Genomic DNA, 23,981 nt, shown 5'->3' on the forward strand with positions numbered 1-23,981 from the left:
AGCCATTCAAGAAACTTGGAATTAGTGGAACAAGCTTAAAATTTAACTTATCCTGAGGAAAAAAATTGATATTTTTATTTTTCATGTAACCATTCATGTTTTCCCCTAAGAACAGGAAATGTATTAAAAAGTATAGAAATATATTTTATTATATATAATGTTGGCCTGAATTATTTGGAACATTTGCTTACACAGTAGCTAGATTATTTGCTCAGTGATTTTACTGGCAGTGGCTATTATGATCTGACATTCGGTCATTCCTCCTTTAGTTCAGCTGATCCAGGGAATTGGGTTTCCAATTAATCATTCAATCAAAGAATACAGATTGAATACTTACACAGGGTCAGTAGTTTTTAGGTGCTGAGGATACAGAATGGAACAAGACAGAGACCTTGTCAAAGAGTCAATAGGCCATTGGTGAATCCAGCCATTAAACAAGTAAATGTAATTATTATAGGCATTAGATTTAGGGGAGGCATAGAATTTCAAAGGGTTATGGAAGAAGGAAATTATCAAGTTCAATATTAGTTGAATATTAGATCACTAATTATGAATAGTAACATCTGTGTCACTGGTATAGATGGGATGGTGGTAGGCAATATAAAAACATTCACACAAAGATTTTAATTCCTCTCTTAATTTAGAACAGGGGTTCAAAAAACTAGGCCTGGTGGTACAAATACAATAATTCATGCCCTGTTTTTGTATTGCTTGAGTGCTAAAAAAAATGCATTCTACCTTTTAAATGCTGTTAAGTGATTAAAAAAGAACATACAAGAGAAACAGTATGTGGCCCATAAAACTTAAAAAATATTTACTGTACTGATATTTACAGTACTGATCCTGAATTAGAGTGTGAAGCACCCTTGTAATATAAATATATTAAGAGATATTAAGAGGATATATTAAGAGGATATATTCTTTTCAATCAAGATTTCCAGCTGTCATTTGGTAAATGACTTCATGGGAATAGAAAAATTCAATTTGCTTTGCTATTGACCATACACCCAGATTTTTATCATGATGTTTAAAAATCTCCAAAGCCTTAATTTCTTGTATCCAAATTTATTCTGTCCATTGATAAAACTTAGAGGTACTCAATATAAGATTTAGCTCAAAGAACGATGGCATATATTGCTATCATATGTATCACGTTCCTTCAGAAAGCTCCAAGATAGATGAGAGGATCCTTCCTGTCCTAGAGTTTGAGCAATATTGAGGGTACTTAAGACTTGGTACCTCTATGTTCATGACAGGCCACAGACAAAGGCCTACATGCATTTAATAGATGGAAAAACACCAAGACTTCAAATCAAGAAAAGAAATAAAATACAAGTAATTCTGATTTTTCTTTTCATCTAGGGATTCTGTTATTTGTGTACACAGAAATGGAAAAGAAGGGAGTACGGTTAATTCACTGCAACTATACATCACGCTATGCCATTTGACCTTTAAATGTCAAATCATTTTGCTGAAATAGGCAAAACAGTCTCAATTATTTTGCAATGTCTGAATCAGCATGGCTGTTTTTACTCTGCTGTAAAAACTGAGTTAGAAAAGCACTGCCAATTTGACAATTAGGTTTGAGAAGGGAAGAAAAGACCGTGACATCAAAATAAAGAATGGAATGCTGCCCCTGCCCACTGCGGCCTACTTTCCACTTTGTATAAAAGAAAAGAATTTGAAACCACACCCTTTTAATTTGTGGTGTTTTGTGTCATTTTAATTTCTTCTAATGCTTGTGTTTTATTTTTTCTACACGAAATACACAAGCAAAACCATACTCCTTCTGCATCTAAATCCCATTTGTAAATGAAAAGCCCAGGTTTGAAGTCACCTCAGGTAGCTTTTCATCATTTGTTACTTTTATCCATTCAATATAATTATTTGTGGAAAAAATAAGAAAACCTTTTTCTTCTTATTTCTGAGTCTTTCTGATTTCCAAACATGGCAATCTGCACGGAAATGAAAGAACTCTATCATGTTCCTTTTGACGGTGAATACCTTTGTGTTGTATTTTAGTATAATTACGTTCGAAGGCTGCCCTCTGAACTTCTGACTATGTGATCACAATCTGTGTATGACATAGCATGCAGGAGAAGAAGAGAATTCTTCAAAACTCATCAAGTCTTTTACATATGTTAAAAAGGAGCTTGATGTGTTAAACTAGGCAATACTGATAAGGTCTTTTTCATCCTAATTATTTTACAATTATTTTTATGTAACATGGAGAGAAAGAGCAGGCAAAACATCTAGAACATCAGGTTAACATGCTATACAAGAATGTAGGCAAATTGAATATACCCTGTCCAAATTTTCCAGTGATCTTTTACTTTTGACCAGCCTTGAAAATTATACAAACCAAGCTTAATTTGTTAGTTTTAACTATTCTGATCATGAACACAGAAAAAAAACTAAACAAAACAAAAGCCTATTCTTTCCCCATACCTCCACTCTCATTGGTTAAGAAATAAAAGACATCAGTTGCATATGTGTCTAATGGTGGGTAATCTTTCAAAATTAATCATTGTATTCTTCTTCTCAAGGATGTCAGGTCAGCCTGCAGGGAGTGGACAGCTCCTTCTGTTAATGATGTGCTAGTAGCTGAGTCCTAACACTGGTTGCTTCCCCCTAAGTTGTGTTCTTAACACAGTCCTCTTGGTTTCCTAAACCTGAATGAGTTGCTTTGGAGTCTCACTCAAGTTCTTTTAGTAACAACTCCATTTCTTAAGCAATGCCTGTGTCAGATGCTTGTCACATACGGTTTCATTTAATCCTCACAACAGTATGTCATAGGTACAATTTTTATTTCCATTATAGAGCTAAGGAAAACTGAGGTTCAGAGTAGTTAGAGTAATGTATGCAAGTTTATATGGTTAGAAACTGATGGTCCTGGGATTTGAACCCAAGTTGACCTCATTTCAGAGCCTGCATTTTCAACACATGAATTAGATGGCCCTGTACTACACAGAAGGATATTCTGGAACACAAACAGCCAAGTGATTTCCAAATGTTTTCTGAGATCCTCTTCTGAAACATTTGATCAACAGCAGACATGGGTTTGCCTCCTGTGCTCTGGCAGCCACCTCACATTTCTCCTTGGATTACCTCTTGCCATTTGGCCACCAATTTCTCTGAATACTCAAAATCTTTCCTTTTGTGGCAGGACTGACATTTGCTATTCCCATAACTGAGCCTCTCCAGATTTTCTGTGCCAGCGGCGATATCAGATAAAGGGGTCTCTCTGGAACTTGGAATTTTATATGGCTGGCATGTTACATTTGGCTGACAGCTGGGTTTCTTAATCATCTTTTGAGAGTTCCTCTAAGCTACACTTAATAAAGTTCTGAGCAGCTGACATCAAGTTGACACAAACTTCATGGCTTCCTTAGTGAAAATCTAAAATGGAGTATTGGCCTAGGGTCAGGAAATATAAAGCCATGAAACACTCTTGACAGAAAAACCTAGAAGTAAATTCCAAACTCAGGGTTATAGAAATGAGGAAAGGAAGGCTCAGAGAATAGAGTGAGTTCTGTCTGGTCATTTGGCTCATAGGAGGTGATGGGACTTGTCATAGAAATTCTGGAATTGTCCTCTCTCTGACATTGCCTCATTCCATGGGTTCTGGTGAAGCACTGCCTAGTTTCGAGTGACATCTGATTTCCTCACTGGTAAAGGCTAGAGTATATCCAAGAAGCCTTTGGGTTGTCAGTAGGAGACACTTTCAGACATGGCTAAGACTACCCCTCCTCTGTCTCTTTACTAACTTGCTTTAGAAGAAAGTAATGTCCACCATCCTTTGCTACTTTTTAGCTTTCTTTTTCCTTCTGGGAGATGCATAAGTTATAGGCAAGTAGTAACAGGAGATGTTGGAAAGATGATGGTAGGTGCAGTTTTTGAGCAAAATCAGAGAACGCAAAAGCTAGAGATCTTCATAGCAAGCAAAAGGTCATTAAATATCTCCTTGTTCCAATTCCCAAGAGCTACATAAACAAATGTAAAGTTATCTCTGTAATTTCACAAAAGAACTCCAGATTATAGATGGCTTCTTCATTGCAACTTATTATGTAAAGTAGTTCTGATGGAAGAATATCAACAAAAGAAAAAATTCACAAAACAACTTCACAGCCAGGAAAGAAGGAATGCATTATATTTGTTTTACTAAGAAGTTTGTTATTGGGGTACGTTTCTCTTGTTAGAATATAAAAACACTAATTTTGAACAATAAAAGATTTCTGATTTATTCTCCATTCCACAGAATTTAAATGTACACAGTATCACACGAATAGGGTCACATGTCAAAGGAAAAGCATCCCATTTTTCATAAGTAACTAATGAATTGATATACATTGTTATGAAATGGAGTAAATAACTTATCTTTAAGTATTTCAAATAAAAACAAATGAAACAGCCCTATAAACTAACTTGCTTTTCTTTAATAAGCAAGTACAAGACTACAATCCAAGTAGGATATATAACCTAATGCCCCAAGCTGTAGCAAGAATTTCACACAAAACCTACTGACCTATCAAAAGTCACTATCTATGTTTGCCAATTCTCTCTATAGGACAGATGGAAAACATAAAATGGCTTGCACTTCATTTCAAAATTACCATAATTTTCCTAATGAAAAGGTTATACTTTATTTTACAGTTAGCCAGATATGCTGTTTCTAAGCATACAACCAAATAAAATTTTCCTGATGCTCAGCATTGTCTTTCTTTTTCCTGATGCACCTTCAAAGCAAAAAATATTAGGGCAATAAAATCATGCCTAGGGAAGTCAACTGTGAAGAACAGGGAAAGAGAAAAGAAGAGAAAAGAGAAGAGAAGAGAAAGGAAGAAAGAAGAAAGAAAATAAGAAAGAAAAAGGCACACCTCTTGAGCACACCATCCACATTCCGGACCCAGAGCAAGGCACTTGGTGCAGGAAGCTGCATTCGAGGATGTACATCTATTGTCTTCTGTAATGGAGGATAAAATGAGGTGTTACTCTCATATTGAGAAGTATATACAATTCTAAACCAAAATGTATTTTGAAAACCGAAATAAGCTGACCAATAGTTTTAAGTACATGACACTAAAAAATACATAATTTCTTTGGGAAGGGGTAAGGTTAACTACATAACAATTAACAGATACATTTCCTGGATAGTTATTATTTGGTTTTGTAAGGTTGGAAAAAAGTAGGGTGATTAAAATGTAATTTAGGTAGGTTTGGGGTTTGGCTTGAATTCTACTACAATAGTAAAAGACGATGCACATTTTTTTAGTGTGCTAAAGTTTCACTATATTTCATATTATCTGAACTAATGAGGCATTTTTGGATCTAGAATTTTTCCCTGTAAAAATAGTCATACACTGACCCCAATCTGAACATGTCAATCCATGTTGGGTTATAGTGAATTAACTTTCTGAAAAATGATCTTGATTTCTTGAGAAATGATGACATATAGAATAAATGGGGATTCTGATTGTGTTAATATTGATTACTTTGGCTTGATGGATATCAGAACCAAATGTAGCAGCATGATTCAGCATTTTAGATACAAAGTAACTGAATGAGTTTAGTTTACCCAATGTAATTTTTCTTACTAGATCACTTCCAGATTGTGACCAATTCACTTGTCCATAGATTCCCACTTGGCTGTGACATTTTAGTAACGTGGCTGTGCCTGGAAACTATTTACCTTTATCCCTAGCCACTAACTACTTTGTATCATTATAAGGAGGCTTATCATTATGAGCTTAAACACATAAAATATAATAAAGCATGAGTCATAAATTATTTTACCATGAGTTTTTAGTGGAATAATCACATACTTCCTACAGTCCATCCTTTACTATGAAATCACTGGACACTGGAAATCACAGCATTTTATTCATCTCACCCACAGGCATACAGTAAATAACACAGACATTCTAGCTGTAAGTAGTTCACAGTCTGGGTGAGCAGATAACTATATAGGCACACAATAAAATACAATGTGATAAGCACAACGAGAGATATCACCAAGGCACTATGGGCACACAGTTAGGGGCCTCTCTGCTCTGGAGGGAAGGATAGGGGTTGCGGGGAGAGGGTATGTTTAAGGATGACTCCATAAAGGCAGTGATATCTAGTATGTCTCTTTGACACTTCACTTTTTTTCTTCTAATCTGTGTTTATCTTTTTAAAAAATGTAATGAAAGAGGGCCATGTGTGTTTGTGTGTGTATATACAATCACACAGGGATGTGGTAGTTTGAAAAGGGATGGAACCCACAAAATTTCTGGTTGTCCCCATCCAATCAGTTTTTCTTTTTCTTCTCTCTCAACTTGCCCCAACATTCTACAATACAGGATTAAAGCTGCTGTGACCTAGAGGTGGCATGTGGTGGGCTTTGGCAGTGGGAAGATAAAAAGAGAAACTCCAAGAGAGTAAATATAGCAGAGAGGTACTAAGTGGGGTAATAGTGAGCACCCTTCCTCTGTATTTCCCCAGACAACCAACAGGTTAAGCCAAAACTATCCTTCCTGAACACTTAACGGCAGTTCCATTATCTCCTCTCTGTGTCCCCTTGCAGCCTTTGTCCTTGGCTTTATACCAGCTTTTGATAAACATTATCTAGAACTTCTTTACTGATCTGTCCCAACCTGGCCTAGCTAAAATAACTGATGTTTGGGCTGCCTTTACTACTAGGGTGGCCACCTAACTATGAAAACTCCATAGCCTAAAATCCTTCCAGCTGGCTTAGCCTGCCAACCTATAAAAGGTGCTTATTTCTGAAGTATTCAGAGGAGAGAGTAACCTTCTTAGTTTTGTTCTCAGAAAGAAATCAAGCACATTTGCAGACCTAACTTAGCCTTCACTAACTCTTAAACTTGACCTGACTGGAATGTGGAATTAAGTCTATTTCAGTTCAGACTTGACTAGCTCTTTCACTCAATAGGTAGGACTTTGGCAGTTAAGATTGCACTCTGTTGGAAGGGAAGCTGAAGCTTCTATGACTATAGTCTTTGTTTCTAATAGTTGTTAGACTGTGTCCTAAGTTAACCCAGACTCAAGGTCAGGTCAGTCTCCTACTTCCAAGACACAAGTTGTAAATAACGAGTTTACAAGCAAAAATCTGTTTTCTTTACAGTCTGCCTTCTGACCATTTGTTTAAAAAAGTTCTAGTGCCAACTTCTGTTCTCAAACTTCACATACCTAAGAATGATGACCAACAGGGCTACAAACTTTGGTCCTGTCAATACTTCTCAGGTTCCAGGGTTGACATTTCTCAGTCTACATAATTATAGGTAAAATGATCCCATAAATGGATATGGATGGCATAGGCCTTATGATTCTGCAGAACTGGAGGAGGGCCATAAATTGAACTCCATGGGAATAATGTCAAATGTTAACTGCCAGAAAGTGTCATGGTGGGACTTTAGAGAAGACAAACCAGACACACTCTGCTAAGCAGAATCTTAAGGATTTTTCTTTTTAATTTTAAATACACATTAAGGGAATACCTAACATGCAAATATCATACCAATTAAAGCAGCTCTTTACACTGAATGGACATGCTACTAGAGAGGCAGTTAGTCAATGTGTGCTAAAGGGATGTGTGTGTGTGTGTGTGTGTGTGTGTGTGTGTGTGTCTGCCAGGCACGTTCATGTAAGTAGAAATATTACACTGAACACACATCAATGCATGAGTGCTGTTTACAGACACAAGCAGTTTGTCATCAGCCTCTAGGTCTACTCAGTCCATTCGCTGCCCCATTACGGATGCAACATCACAGGAGGCTGCTTTCCAGTGGAGGTTTCCTAGCAGTCATCAGCACTGACACCTTATTAGAGGGTGTGCTTGAGTGGTTCTTCTTCCCACTCTATGAGAGTGGTAGCTGCCCATCCAGTGATGTGGCATAGCACTGTATTCTTTAGCATTGTGTTTTTATTAAAGACACTTTTTTTGTGGATCCTAATGGAAATTAGGAAAGACAATAGAAGCGGAATCATATTTTATACCATGTATCTTCAGAACCCTCTTTTGTGCTCATTTGCCTTATTCCTAACTGCCTCACAAACCCCATGTATTTAAAAAGTGTGCTACCAAAACAGAAATTAGTAAAGAATTTAATGTCATGTAAGTGTGTACATTCTGAAAATTTCTATTCCTTGATCTCTGAGCATAGGCTGAGAGTCTTACTTTTACTCATGTTACAACTAGAGGTAACAGATGTGATGAGGTACCATTGCTAAATAGTCACTAGAAATAAAGTTCCCAATTTCCATAGCACTGTGACTCAACAGCGATGTGTTCTTAGGCTAGTTACCTAAATTCTGAGGCTTCATTTCCTCCACTGTAATGTAGAACTAATTATACCTATATCAAAATACTGATATGAGATGAAATGAGCAAGCATAAGCATGCCACGCATAGTGTGTAGGATATAACAGACACTCAGCAAAGGGATTATTGCAATGTTATTATAATTAGTGTTATAATAACTTACATGTGTAAGTTATTATATGTGTATACATATATTGAATGCATATTTAGATCCAGCTTCAAAGAAAAGGGAGGTGTTATATGTCTTTAAATTTGTCATAAATGTAATTAATCATCTTTCAAATGAAAGTCCTTTGGGTCATGAACACATTTTTATTTACTTATTTTTAAATTTTTCTTAGTGTTTATTTTCTAGAGAGAGAGAGAGAGACAGAGCATGAGCAGGGGAGGGGCAGAGAGAGAGAGAGTGAAACACAGAATCTGAAGCAGGCTCCAGACTCTGAGCTGTCAGCACAGAACCCAATGTGGGGCTCACACCCACAAACCATGAGATCATGACCTGAGCCGAAGGCAGATGCTTATCTGACTGAGTCACCCAGGTGCCCCTTTAACAGTTTTAAAAATATAGCTAATATATAAAAATAAAAAGCTACTGCTTTTATTTTAGTTATTTAAGATGATTCTTAAAAGCCAATTTAGTCAAATATACACACATCAATCCAATCTGTTACAAATACAATTTTGGCATAACTATACTGGGTTACTGAAAATCTCTTACAACACCTTCATTTTGTTCACATTCTTCAAAGGGTACCTTGACTTAATCTGAATATTTTTCTAATTATTTCCCAGAATTAAATGTTTCTGACGCATGTGAAATGACCTCTATAACAGTCTGTCATAAAGTGTAATAAATATCCATCAACAACAGGATAAAGTACACAAAAATCAGGAAACTACATATTTGTGACTGTCACTTAAGTATTCTTTGTTTTGGATGATACGTTTATTCATATTATTTTGAGAATGTTTAATCTATAGAAGTAAGAAGAGAAGGGAAATGGACCAAAAAAGTAACTAAAAAAGAACATAGGGTTCAATGTTTACATTGGGATCTTTCCGTAAGTCAAGTGATCAGAGAAAGTGAAAGTTTTAGAAAACATTTCTAATGTTTTTCTGCTCTACAGTCTACACCACAAAATTTCAACAAAATTTAAAGGATGCCCAAAGTTATCTGGAAGAACCAACAATTAAAACTGATACAGATTTTAGTATTTTAAATTCAGAATCAATTATTCTAGATTCTCCTATTAGGAATAGACAGAATGATGTGTGAAGAATGTAGAAATGCATTTTTTCCAGGCAGTATCCTTTTCTTAATTGCATTTACTATACAAATTAAATTAAACTTGGATAATTATTTAAAGCTACTTCCTTAAAAAAAATAAACACTGTTACAATGAATACATACTCTACTTTGATAGCAGTCAAAACCAGACAAATTGAGCACACTTAGAATAAAGTTTTGCTTTATTTTGGAGTTTGCTTATTCTAGATGTATATCATGGCCATGTAATTGTTACAGATGTCTTCAAAATATACTACCTGATTATTGAAAGTTCTCTTTTGCACAGAAATTTAGCACGCTATCATTTGATGTAAAAATAAAAATGAAGCAATAGATTAGTGTTTGAATCACTTGCTGTTACCTAGTTATTCCAAGTTTTGACTGAGGTGCTGTTTCTTAAATGACCCTACAAAAATATAGGAAGGGAAGAGGTGGTTAAGACTACTTCTTTGAAAATCAGGAACAGGAAACAAAACCAAAGTCAGTTTAATTTTAAGAGAGATTAGGTAAAGGGGCATGGAAGAAAAGGCAGAAGCATGGGAAGCTCTTGGTAGATCTGAGTAAGGAAGCTCTGAAGAGCTAGAGATGTACCATGAGGAAGCTAGTGACTAAGGGTGTATTGCAAAACAGAGGGAGCAAAGAAATAGTACAAGTACTTGTATTTTTCTTTTTGTTTTTTTTCCCTTGGATTTCATATAAACATAATACAAAAACACATTATTTATTAACATTTTGCATTTGTTCTTTAACTTAGCATTTAGACTATATGAAACATAACTTTACTGTTGAATAGACAAAGAACAAGATATAATTAAAATTAAAATAATGCATCTGTGCCAGAACTTCAGCTTACTACAATAATTTTTATGCAACAAATGCATAGTTCATAGTGCTGTACTCATATAGAATTGGTAGAAAAATTCACTTTAATCTTTGTAATTTGGTACTAAATTATATATTCAGAAAATACTATTGTCTAGCAGCAATAATACCCAACCTAGAGCATTTTTCTCTCCCCTTTGCCTTTACCATATTGTTTGTTTCAAACTTGTAGCAAACAAGCATTCAGGCCATGGAAATGAAAATGAGTATCTTTATGGGAAAAACCATCTTGTCTAAATAATTTTGCTTCTACTTGCAATTAAAAAATATACCCATATTTTTGTTTGGTGAAAATCAGCTTGGATTCCTTTCTTTCTTGACTTCACTGTTAGCCGTTCCAGTGATTAGGTTTGATAGTCTCAAAATATATTTGGAGGAAAAGGTCGTGGTATGTTCAATATGTTCAATAATGTTCAATATGTATGTTGTGGCTCAAGAGAAAAGGTGAGGAAATGAGGACATTACAAGAGAAAAATAATTGTCTTAGCTCCCCAAAGAAAGAACCTGAGCTAGAGATTCTTGGAAAGTGATTTATTGAGAAGGGAAGTAAGGTAAGGTCAGGAAGGCCAGGCACAAAGATATTGCTGCAGTCAAATTCTGGTCTTAGCCTGATTCCACCCAGAACTTGGAGCACAAATGATACCCCAAAGTTGTCCCACTTTGAGGTAAGGAGTGGGTCTGGCTTTTATACCCTCCCATAAGTCAGTCAATGACTGATGTGAGTCCAGAGAGGGCTGAGACTTGGGGTGGCTTAACCTTTACACATTGCTGGGATGTGGCTCTCTTTGATGGAGGGAAGCCAATTTTCCACCAACGTGGCAACTGTGAACTGTTAACAGGCCAGAACTCAGAGCAGCTGGGCATGGTGCCCCAGTCTTATAAAAGGATGTCTAGACTAGCAGCAGCCATCTTGAGCCCTGAGGGAACCCTCCTACTGGAAGCCAAGGGTAAGAAAGGCAAAGGTAGGGGCCTCTGGGTGGCTCAGTCACTTAAGTGTCTGACTTTGGCTCAGGTAGTGATCTCATGATTCAGGAGTTTGAGCCCTGTGTCAGGCTCTGTGCTGGCAGCTCGAAACCTGGAGCCTGCTTCAGATTCTGTCTCTCTCTCTTTCTCTGCCCCTCCCCGACTCGTGCTCTGTCTCTCTTAAAAATAAATTAAAAAAAACATTAAAATAATTAAAAAAATTTTTTTTAAATGGCAAAGGTAAAGAGGGCCCAGCCCCTCACAGCACCATGGAGTTGCTGCCCCCATTCTGGGTTGTCTCTCAGAGCTGTTTCTGAAGTAAGAGGAAAATTCACCTGGGTTTGAAAGATAATAGAAGAAAGACTTGAGCAGGATTAATGTAAATGCTTTTTTAGAAATGTTAGGTATAACATTACTTTACATGACATAGACCATCCACTCTGAAGAGATACCTTTTGTTTTCCCTTGGAAAAGTAAGACTACTAGACTGTAGAGGGAAGGTGCTTACATATATTTTCTTTCTATCCCCAAAATCCAAGTATAGCATCTGATACACACTCAGTAAATGTGTGATGAATAAATGCTAGTCTAAGTGGAGGTTGATCTGGTAGTTTAATTTCTGAGGCTTTTATAGCTCTTGATTATTTACATTAAAGAAATCTTCATTTCTAAAACCTATTTATTATAAAAGGCAATATAATAATACCTAATGATACATATCTGAATGAACTCATCTTGATGTTTTCAAATGTGAAAAAAAATGAACCTACATATAGGGGCAAATTTTTTACATCTAATTTTCTGATAATGTACAGTTCTGCTAATTTATGTTTAAGCAAGGGTAGTTTCTAAAAGAATTCTGAATATGTCAAGGGAATGATACTGAATTGAAGTCACATTTTTATTGCTACCATTATCAGATGCGAAATCACCAGATTCGCTTGATGTTTCATTATAGCTCAGATCTAAATCAAGTTTCAATTAGGCAAATGTTCTCTGCCCCTGTAAAGTTGAGTATTTTTTTACTGAGCAGAATTTCCTTGTAATGCCAATGTTATGAAATAGCACTAATCTTTTCTTCTTGTTAACCAGGTTTATTAGGTTTTTATTGTAATCTTTATGTTTCAAGGACAAGTTTCAACCTCCCTCATTACACAGGAAAAATTCATGTGACCTCAATAGGGTTTTATGCTAGCATAAAGACTTTTGGAGAACAAAAGTGGGGAGAAAGCCATGTTCAATGCCAGGCAGGTTAAGAAATGTTAGGGCAATACTACACATTCCATTTGTCTGCTCTGCCCTGTTTGGGGCAATCCCATCATGAGTCAGAATTTAAAGTGGGCTGGGAGGGCATAAATCAAAATGCTAGTTCATGATGGAATTTACAAGAAGAACCATCATGAAGCCACTGATGACACTCATTTGTGTTGAAATGGGCCATCACAAGAAGGGTGGTCTGGTGAGGTCATATCACCGATGTTTCATTGTGATTCATATACACACACTTCAGTCAACTTAGCTTTGAAAAAATTATTGCAGCTTACAGTGGGTGATCGTATAAATTATGCTCTACATCAGAACACTTTTTAACACGAAAGAGGCCAACGGATATAAATTGGAACTTCTCAGGTAAGCTGAAGTCTAAGGTCATCCTAAATGTACTTGAGTTTGGTGGTGCAGAACAAGAAATAAAAACAATATACAAGGAAATCCATGCTAAGGTGACAGAAAATGTCAGGAGAAAGAGAATGCCGTGAGTTAGTGATGAAGTAATCTCTTCACATTAAGGAGGACCAGACAGGTGCAATGCAGCAATCTTGTTGAAATTTGTGATTGTTTTTAGATTGTGTGTACACACACACACACATGTTTATATGCTTATGTGTATATAAACATATATGTTTATATTTTATATTTCATGTATTTTGACATAATCTTAGATGTGGGAAAGAGATGAAAGAATATGAAGAATACTTGTTTGCACTTGAAAATGACTTTGCAGTTCATATTATTTTCTTGACAGGAAGTTTCTCTTGGTGGTCCAAGCAGGTTTTCAATGTGTAACAAGAATTTTTCCTGAAGAGGATCAAATTCACTTTTGCAATTGCTCTCTTACCTGAGCACATCAGTTTGTCTTCTGACACTTACTCATCTGGGGGAAATTTGCAAGGAAGTAAGAGACACTCAGTCAAGAAGAAAGATAGGGGTCAGGGCACAGCATCTCTCAGTATAGTTTTCCTTCTTCAGACTTGGAACTTGAGCAAGGATCAAAAATCTCAAGATTCAGGGAGGGCTCCAGAGGCCCCTCTGAGGCATATTCTGGTTAAAGCTGCATTTGTCTAACTTGGAAAAGCAATATTAGTCATGTGCTTTGTGCCTTGTTTTAACTGGAACTTTTCCATACATTCCAACTGTCCTGTTTATGAGGCACACTCCCTTTTTATAAAAGCCAAAATATTCACCGGTTTCCCACTCTGTTCCTCTAAATAATGTTTTTAATCTAACACACTAGAGTTCCAGGGGCTCTTCCTATTTTCCTCTCCAAGGTATGAATTTCCTTTCTCCCACTTAAAAAAAAAATCACACTGCTATTCACATCAAAACCTCAAATGCCATACTTAAGTGTGTAAAAGAAATGCCCCAGGATAGTAGGAATGCATTTTATACCTTATTTTTTTTAACCTGAAGTCACATTGCAGGTATGCACTTGATTAGAACAGCAAAGAAACACTTTATATCATGAACAATTTTGTTCTAAATAAAAAAAAATAAAGCCCAAAGTGAAATTTAGTTCATTTAGCATTTGGTTTTCCTGCAATTACATTTCAAAGACCAAAAAGGTATTTATATTTTACTCTGTCACTTAAAAAAGCAAACCTATATATGCAACTGTATAAATTAGGGAAAATTAAAAAAAGAATAAATATTTATTAAGTGATTACTGTTTTAGGTCCTCTACCATTTGGTGTTCTTCTATGTAACAATACCAAAAATAGGTGTATGATTTCATTGAAACTTTAGAAAAATCCTATGAGGAAATCATTAATATGCCTATTTTACAGATGGGGAACTATAACTTAGGGAAAAATCTCATCCTAAAGTCACACAGCTAGTGAGTACACAGACCAAGTTTGAACCCTGTTCTGATTATAGAGGCTTTTCTCTTAAATAATGTCCTATACGGAGCAGAGAATAACATAAAGACAGTTATACCAAGGTATGACTTAAAACTCTCACTAATTGAACTATTATTAGTCCTTCAGTGATGATTCAGTAATAATTCCTATGTACCTCAAGATGGTTCTTTCATAGAAGTAGTATGTCATTATTTTTCCTATTATTATTCCCACTCTCAGGATGAGGATGTTAGATTCCCCCAGCAGGATTATTTTCTGTCCTCAGTACCAAAGACCTCCCTAAATACTACAGTGCTCTTTTCAAAGTTCATTTTATTTCCACGCACAAGGAGACTTTGAGTTTTAATACCAAAGCTCCAGCCTGAACATCTCACTGAGTGCTGAGTGCCTAAATTAGATTGGTTGGCACTTTTTCAGCACAAGGGAGAACTTCTTTTACAACCGTGTTTCCCCAACCTCTTGCCAGGGGACAGCTCTGGGCTGCATGCTAATTAGGCAGAAGCACTTGAGATGGTGTTTGCAGTTGCTATTTCCATTTGTGAATTTCCAGTTCTGCCCTGGAAGCCAAATCTGGAACAGGGAAGCCGGCAACTTGTTCTTGTCCTAACTGCCTATTCTCTGACCTTGGCTTGATAATTTAACTTTGCTGGGGTTTTGCTTCCTTGCTGAGAAGTAGAAAAAATCCTCCTCCTTTTTATGTGCTCTAAAAACACTTCAAAATGTAGAGTCTGGGTTAAAATGACATGATTGGATAGAGGACATTTGCTTTATAACATGCACAGTCCTGTTAATTTATGGGAATATTTTAAGATACAATTTATAATATGGGAAGACTTATTTAAAAATTTTTTAACATTTACTCATTTTTGAGAGACATAGTGTGAGTGGGGGAGGGGCAGAGAGAGAGAGAGACACAGGATCTGAAGCAGGTTCCAGGCTCTGAGCTGTCAGCACAGAGCCCGACGCAGGGCTCGAACTCATGGACCACGAGATCATGACCTGAGCTGAAGTCAGATGCTCAACCACCTGAGCCACCCAGGTACTCCTGGAAGATTTATTTTAAAAAAGCCACCCAAACCCTGTATGTTAGGTATATCCAGTTGCCCATCAGTAATCTGGTAATAGAGAATCATTCACCACTTTGAACACAGTCACATGCAGACTTCTTGAAGGATAGAAATGTTCCTTATGCAGATTGTAGCAGTAGTTCCACAGGCCTATACATCTGTCAAAACTCACTGACACTTTATTTATTTTATTTATTTATTTTTTAATTTTTTAACCTTTATTTATTTTTGAGACCGAGAGAGACAGAGCATGAACGGGGGAGGGGCAGAGAGAGAGGGAGACACAGAATTGGAAGCAGGCTCCAGGCTCTGAGCCATCAGCCCAGAGCCCGACGTGGGGCTCGAACTCACAGACCGCGAGACCGTGACCTGAGCTGAAGTCGGACGCTTAACCGACTGAGCCACCCAGGCGCCCCAAAACTCACTGACACTTTAAAGAAATGCAGCTTATTGATGTAAATTATGCCAATACATCGTATTTAAAATTAGCATTGTAAATTAACTTTGACAGAGTATTTTTTGTTAGCTAAAGGACAATCAGTGCACCATGAGGAAATATATTCCTTTCCTGATAGTATATACAAAAATAGTAAATTATGTGGTTTTTAAAAAGTAAGCCAATGACATATTACATAAATCCTTTGACTTACAGATACTTACAGGTCCATTAGTGGGTAACTAAAGTCATTTATCCCTACTGTACTTATCTGATTTGCATGATTTTTATTCAGATCAAGGGGTATATTATTTTAATATTCTTTCAAATGGACTGATCCCAGTTGTCGGTGATAAAATTATTTTTCCAATTCAAAAATGAGTTTTTATATTCTGGGAACTTCTTATAAGTCCTCATCAGTATGAAAAGTTGAAAGGAGTATGTATTAATACCAAATGTAAAATTAAGGATCTTAGTAATTCATAATATTATCACTAATAATACTAATACAGCATGAAGTACACATTAATATATTTTATTTTTATTTAATTAATTTATTTATTTTTGATAGAGCAGAGGAGGGGCAGAGAGAGAGGGAAAGAGACAGGATCCCAAGCAGGCTCCACACTGTCAGCACAGCGCCCACTGTGGGGCTCGAACTCACAAACCTTGAGATCATGACCTGAACTGAAATCAAGAGTTAATTTCACCCAGGGCCACCCAGACACCCCTAATAATATATTTTATATTCTATTCTCTAAAGTTTCTTCTGTGCTCAGTGCCAAAGATGATCCTCAATACTTGAGTGTCTTTTATAAAATTCATCTTACTTTTGGGCTCACACAAAGAAAATTCTGAATTATAATGAGAAAATTTTCACCTGCCCTATAGAATAGAAATTTAATCTTCTATAATACTTCAATTACCTTAAACTATTTCAATTATTAATTGCCTAGTTTAACTTCATTTCCTGGAAGTTGACTAAGTACATCTTTATACATGTATGTCAAATGACAAGGCTTTACCTCATAGTTTTTGTGTATACTTCTTTTTTTTAAGTTTATTTATTTTGGGAGAGAGACACCACAAGCAGGGGAGGGGCAGAGAGAGAAAGAGAGAGAGAATCCCACACAGGCTCTGCACCATCACCGCAGAGCCCGATGCCGGGCTCGCAGCCACAAACTGTGAGATCATGACCTGAGCCAAAATCAAGAGTTGGATGCTTAATCAACTGAGCCACCTAGGCACCCCATAAAAACCACATAGGGTGGTGAATTCAGGACATTTAATAGTGATACTATATAACTAACTAATTTATTGTCTGTATTGTCCTATGAAATTCTTGTTCCATATTCTCCATATGTACCCAAATGGCCCAGCTATTACTTCTCCCTCATCAAAACTCAGCTTTATCAGAGTTCATCTTTCTTTGGGTAAATCTTCAATCAATGCTTTAATGTTCTCATTTTCACTGCCTGCTTATAGGGCTCTCCCCTAACTCCCTACCTCCTCATCTCCCAAAAATACCAACCTCTATTCTTTCGAAGTCCAAAGCTCTTATTCAATATGACTCTCCTCATCTTTGTTATTACCAGATGCTTTCCTAACTTTTACAATGTATTCAACCCCTTGCTTTTGGGTTTTGGCCTCATCTGATCCCATGTAATCACCCAAATCACCCACATATCTCACTACCTCTACTTTGGGCAGAACCATTAGTGATCTCTGGGGCCAGGGACCGTGGCAAGGAATTCTCATGAGGTATATTCTCATGACAGGCCATTGGATCATGAAATCATGAAAGTAATATCTGACTTTTCATAACACCTGGAAGTCAATTTCTGCCCCACATGTCTATCACCAGATAATCTAGTCTGTGGCCCTGTTCTCAGAAAGCATTGAACTCTGGCATCAATGCTATGCTGACCTCCGAGAGTAGCCAACCATTGGTCCTGGACCAATACCATGTGCACCCTGAGAGAGAACACTAGGCCTCATTCTCCAGCTGGGCTATGCTTCCTTCAGCAGGGCACAGGACATGCTGAGGAACCCACTCCCCTCTCTCATCCTATCATAGTCCCATGAAATGTCATCATGCATTGTGCGCCTTTGGATTCTTCAAGAGGCATCAAACAAACTACATCCTCTAAACTAGAAACTGGTACTAATAATCATTTAGTCCTTGTGTTTCCATTACCAACCTCAGAGGTTAGGCAATGTGGTTATATTACATTGGCCCTCACATTAAGGCTCTGGTTCTAGATAGTTTTGGTTGAAACACTCACCAAAAGGGATCTTTTTAATCAAAATTCAGAATGCCTGAAACTTTCTCTCTTCTTGAGTGTTTTTATCCATGTTACTATCTTCCAAATGAATTCCCTTGGAACTTGAGCCCCATCTATCATTTCTAGAGAGTTTCTTTTGCCAATTACAATCCACTCTTCTTCAACTCAATAAATTCAATAAAAGTTCAAACCAAAATGCACAAAAAGACAATACAGCAACACCTTGGGAGGTATGCCTTATACTAAAAAAGAGACCAGCTAGGTCATTTTTTCCTTTTTTTTTTGTTTTTGTTTGTTTGTTTGTTTTTTGGCCAATAATACAGTTCTGTTATAATGAGTTCTTTGTTTCCAACTAGAACAGCCAGTTCTACACCAATCCCTACACATCTCAAAACTTGCTTGCATTCTTTGTTCTACTGCAGTCAAATAATACCTTACACCAACCACTCCGCATAGCCAGTCCAGCCTCCTAGCAAGCTGGCAATAAGGAAAGACATTTCCTAGTTTGGCATTACTTAAGGCACCTTCTGTCAGCCTAATCTTGTAGAATTTTGAAATTTTCTTTTAATTTTTTTTCTTTGTTCAGCCTCAAAATATTCTAAATCTGTTTTGGAGCATAGCAATAATCCCTCATTCCATAAGGATGAAGCTTTCCACCCAGTTTCTTGCTCTACTCAGTATCTATAACAGTTACTAGGGAATTGTACTAAATATATGCTCCTCGGGAGCAGGAAAAGGGCTTGTATCTGGGAAAATGTTTGTGTTTAATTCCTAGGATAGGACCCTGGTACCATATGTATATGTGGAACAAACAGTATCTCAACTGTAGCTGCATTTTACCACTGGCATATCTTGAAATGCCAACTTTTTCCATTGTAAAAGGAAGTGGATCCTAAACCATGCAAAACATCAAAATATCTTGGGCCAAAAGCCACAGCCCACATCACACACCTAATAAGACATCTTTGGTCCATTTCTCTAGAGCTGACATTTCTTGTCTTTTATCCTCCTGTCTTCATTACTAGACTTTCCCTCCATTTCTGAACTTGGTTTCTCCCATCAACTTTGATTTGAACTAGTCCTTGGCAGCTACTCTGATTCCTTACTCCATACAACCTGGGGACTGTGATTTGTGGGGGGGTGGGGGGTGGGGGGGGGCAGTTCTCTAGATGAAACTGCACCAGTGCTGATCTGGAATGGCAACAGACTCCGTCTTGGACAAATGTAACAGTGTTTGCTGATTAAAACAAAACAAAGTAAAACAAAATAACAAAAATACCTGGGAATGAGAGAGAACACATCTCCAAACCATTATGATAATGATGGTTGGCTCATGGGTAAGGTTATCATGAAAAGGCCACTTTTTAAGACCGCATAAGCTGTTTTAAAATATGAACATTTATTACTTTGAATAACTGCACTCAAAAACATTTTTAAAAATCATCTTGAGTATATATCTAGTAATGTCACTTATAATTTAACACTACAATTCTAACTTAATGATCATATTCTTATCTCCTAAACTAATTTTTAATTGGGAGCTTTTAAAAATAAGTTAGGGAAGGCAATTCTGATAAATCTGTTTAATATTAGTAGTTTTGGAGCAAGAATTGATCCCAGTACTTTTGTTAATTCAATTATAAAATCCCAATGGAAACCATTTTGACTTTCATTACATTTTTCTCTGATATGTAAATTAAGCTAATTTACTTACTCTGAAAACAGAAAGGTGGTCACATTAAGACTTATTTTTAAAATGAAAAATAGTTCTTTTAGTCCATGAAAGTAGTATGGAAATGTTTATTTTACCTATTCTTTCACGTACAGATATTAAATATATGCCAGCTGACTAATTCAACAAAGTTTGGCTAATTCATGTCAGTAAAATGTTCTTTTCTGTGACATACTTTAAATTAATAAGGGGAAATAAAAAGTAAAACTAAAAACATACATACACTTGACTCTTACTATAATGCTCTTGGCAAGAAAATAGAATTCAGTGTAATCTCTTCACATCTTTGAGTTTACCAAGAGGCATTTAGTTACTAACAAAGAAAAGCACCTTGTCATGAGTTAGTTTTCCTTATGCAATAATCACTGGTGTTTTCATTGTTTGTTTATTACTTTTCCTATAGTAATATATAAATTACTAGACAAGTCTGTCCTTAACTTCATTAGCGTGAAAAGCAAGAGTGAAAATAGTGGTGGGCATAACATGACCAAATAACAGTTACAACCCAGACTAAGAAATCATTAAGTGAAGTTAAGTTCTATTTTCCTATCTTGATAAATATGCATTGATAATGCTCTACAAGGCTGGATCTGAATTTAGAAATTCTGACTCTTTAGATTTCTGTTTGGGAACTGGCAGTGTGTAAAGTGTTGTCCCCTCCAGCCCTTGATCTGCTCCTCTTCTCTCTTACTCCTAGTTTTATTCTACATTGCCAAGTAGCCTATCACTTATCAACATGGACACTCCCAACATACATTTCCAAGCTCTGTTTGCTCCCCCTCTCCTGGAGTTTGGAATACAGTCTACCCACAGGATGGCCCTGAAAGTAATTTGGGGCTGTTTGGGCAGAGAATTCTGGAGATGATCTAAAAGGGGATTGAAGACTGAATAGTCATAAAGCCTGGATAACTTGCCTTTGGGGAGGGCCAGAAGAGGGACTCTTCTCACCTCCTGGAAGATAGTCTGTAATGATGATCGAGAGTATAGAGTCAGTCCACTCAGGTGTGAATTCTGGTTCCATTACTTATTTATTATTAAGAGATCTTGAAGAAGTTATTCAATATCTCTTTAATTTGTTTAACTATAAAATGGGAATGATCAGTGTACATACCTCAGAGGACTGTGGACATTAAAGGATATGTTGTGGTTTTTTTTTTTATGTTTATTTATTTTTGAGAGGAGGGAGGGGAGGCAGAGAGAGGGGGAGCCAGAGAATCTAAGCAGACTCTGCATTGTCAGTGCAGAGCCCAAAGCAGGGCTTGATCCCAAAGCAGTAATGATCCCATGGGATCATTACTTAGGCCGAAATCAAGAGTTGGACACTTAACCAGCTGAGTCACCCAGGTGCCCCAAGGATATATTTTTATTCTGTATGTACAGAAGGGTATCTGGCATACAGAAAATACTTCACAAATGTTAACTATTGTTATTATTTTAACTTTAGAACCCAGAACCGTACCTGACACAAAGTTGTAGATGCTTTAAGAAAATCTGAATGAATAATGATTAAATGGACTAGAATAGTCCCCCTTCAAATCTTTTTGGTATTTGGTTAAATGATTATAAATTCCAGTTTGTATAATCTAAATAGAAATCAGTTTTAAAATACACACTGAGGATAAAGGATCAAGATTACTTTTTTAGACTTAATTATAAGCAGTGAAAATAATTATCACAGAAATTCAAAAGGAAAACAACTTTGTAAAAAGTAGATTAAAAAATACCAAGTCTCTATTTTGATCTTTGCTAAAGATTTGCCTATAAAACCAAGAGACTGGTTTCTGGAGTGGACTGAGAAAGCAGACACAAGTGTATTTTATGGCATTAAAGCTTTTATAATAGAACTCCCTTTTAAATGAAAACTATATTTCCTAAAGTTCAAATTCTAATGAGGATTAGAGATACAGATACCCAATTTTAAACTAATCTTATTTGCTTAGATACCCAATTTAAACTAATCACTATTGTCCTCACCTCATTGAGTCCTTTACTTCAAATAGTTTATTAGGACCTACTGAGTGCCAAGCATTGGAGACACAGAACCAACAGGCAGTTTCTCTCCTAAGGAGGTACCAGGTGGGTGTGCAAATGGGACATGAACAAGGATCCAGAGGGTTAGGCATGGGATGCTCTGGAAAGGGTTTGTCTGTCATATGGAAGAGCCTGAAGGCAGTGGGAGCCATAGAAGATTCAGAGTAGAAAGGTAAAATGTGGACAAAGATTTGAAATGATGGGGACTGATTAGGAAGCTCATAGAATGAAGGATATTTCAGGCTTTCTCCACTCTAGTGGCATTGTCTTAAAAGGAGGGGATAGATTGGAGATACCATTATGGACAAAGAGTTGATGTTAAAAAACAAACAAAGAGTTGTTTGTTTTTAACAAAACAAACAAGTTGATGTTAAAAAACAAACAAAAGAGTTGTTTGTAACAAAGAGTTGATGTTAAAAAAAAACCCATTTTCTTTTAAGCATCTCACTAATCTCACCCACTTATTTATCATCTTGTCACCCCTCCACTACCTTACAACACTTTTCTTCCTAGCTGTACGTGAGACTTAGATAACCTTTAATAGCAAAGGAGAAAAAAATTCCTATTACTGTTATCCAGTTGGAAACCTAAGATGTTCCCCCCCCCCCTTTTTTTAGAGGAGCTAAACCATAGAAAAGATTGTGAAATGCCTTAAGTGGATGTACAAAGAAAACATAATAAGTTTAACGTCATCTTATTAAAATGGCCTGCTGTGACTCTCATATATGATAGCAGCCTGTCCTGGTCTCTCTCAGGACAATTTCTCACTCTGCTTTCTTTCTTCTTCTTTTTATCATGTGTGTATATATATCATAACATATTATCATAACATACATGTATGATAAAACATGTGTGTCATGTAATGAGATCTATATAACATATCAATCACACATGTATGTTTATATATACATATAAGCACATGCATACATATATATTTGTCTTCATCAATTAGAATGTAAGCATCATGAGGACAGGGATTTTGTTTTGCTCTCTGCTGTCTTCCTAGTGGCTTAGGCACAGCCTTTGATATCTCATCAAACTTCTGCCTGAAGAGATACAGTCCCTTGTGCTCCTAGGATGGCTTCCTCAAAGAAGAGTAACAAGAAGGGCTGTTCTGCCCTTAATGAGATGATACATAGGGAATACCCCAAGGGCATTCACAAGCGCATCCATGGAGTGGGCTTTAAGAACCATGCCCCTCAGGCACTCAAAAGAGTGCCTGGAAATTTGCCATCAAGGAGAAGGGAACTCCAGGTGTGTGCAACGACACCAGGCTCAACAGAGCTTTCTCGGTCAAAGGAATAAGGAATGTCCTACAGAGTATCTGTATTTGGTTGTCCAGAACACTTGAGGATGAAGATTCACTAAACAAGCGCTCTACGTACGTTATCTATGTACCTGTCACAGCTTTCAAAAATCTATAGACAGTAAATATGGATGAAAACTAACTGCTGATTGTCAAAGTCATAAAACTGCAATAACAAAACAATACAAAACAACAGCAAAAACTTCTGCCTGAAGAAAGCATATTATTATATACCTTTAGCCTAGTATATATTGGAAATACTCTCATTAACCAATACTGCTAGACATGGCTAATCATCGCAAATATTTAACAGCTGAAGGCCTACTTCAGTAAAAATTCATGGAGAAAAAGTAATATGAATATATTAAACAATATAGAGCATCAAGCTATAATAGAGTAGCTCCAAGCAGCTAGGAATGTCAAAGCCCTATGATAATCAACAGTCTGACTCATATACCATGATTTTGTCCCTTTGAACACTTTTGGCTGAACAGGTAACCAGCTATTTAGTAGATTAGTCTCTTTTTCGTTCTC

The 23,981-nt window shown here is 36.6% G+C and overlaps 2 protein-coding genes across 4 annotated transcripts in view; one reads left to right on the top strand and one right to left on the bottom strand.

Moving 5' to 3' along the window:
* MACC1 (MET transcriptional regulator MACC1) overlaps positions 1-23,981 on the top strand; it is a 538,854-nt gene that overhangs the window by 235,432 nt on the left and 279,441 nt on the right. The gene's annotated exons all lie outside the window — the stretch shown is intronic.
* ITGB8 (integrin subunit beta 8) overlaps positions 1-23,981 on the bottom strand; it is an 84,042-nt gene that overhangs the window by 52,696 nt on the left and 7,365 nt on the right. The window contains exon 2 of the mRNA XM_015080381.3: positions 4,878-4,963. Within this exon, the coding sequence (XP_014935867.1) occupies positions 4,878-4,963 (86 nt within the window). The remainder of the gene's footprint in view (positions 1-4,877; positions 4,964-23,981) is intronic.

Source organism: Acinonyx jubatus, chromosome A2, assembly GCF_027475565.1.
Source record: "Acinonyx jubatus isolate Ajub_Pintada_27869175 chromosome A2, VMU_Ajub_asm_v1.0, whole genome shotgun sequence".
NCBI lineage: Eukaryota > Metazoa > Chordata > Mammalia > Carnivora > Felidae > Acinonyx > Acinonyx jubatus.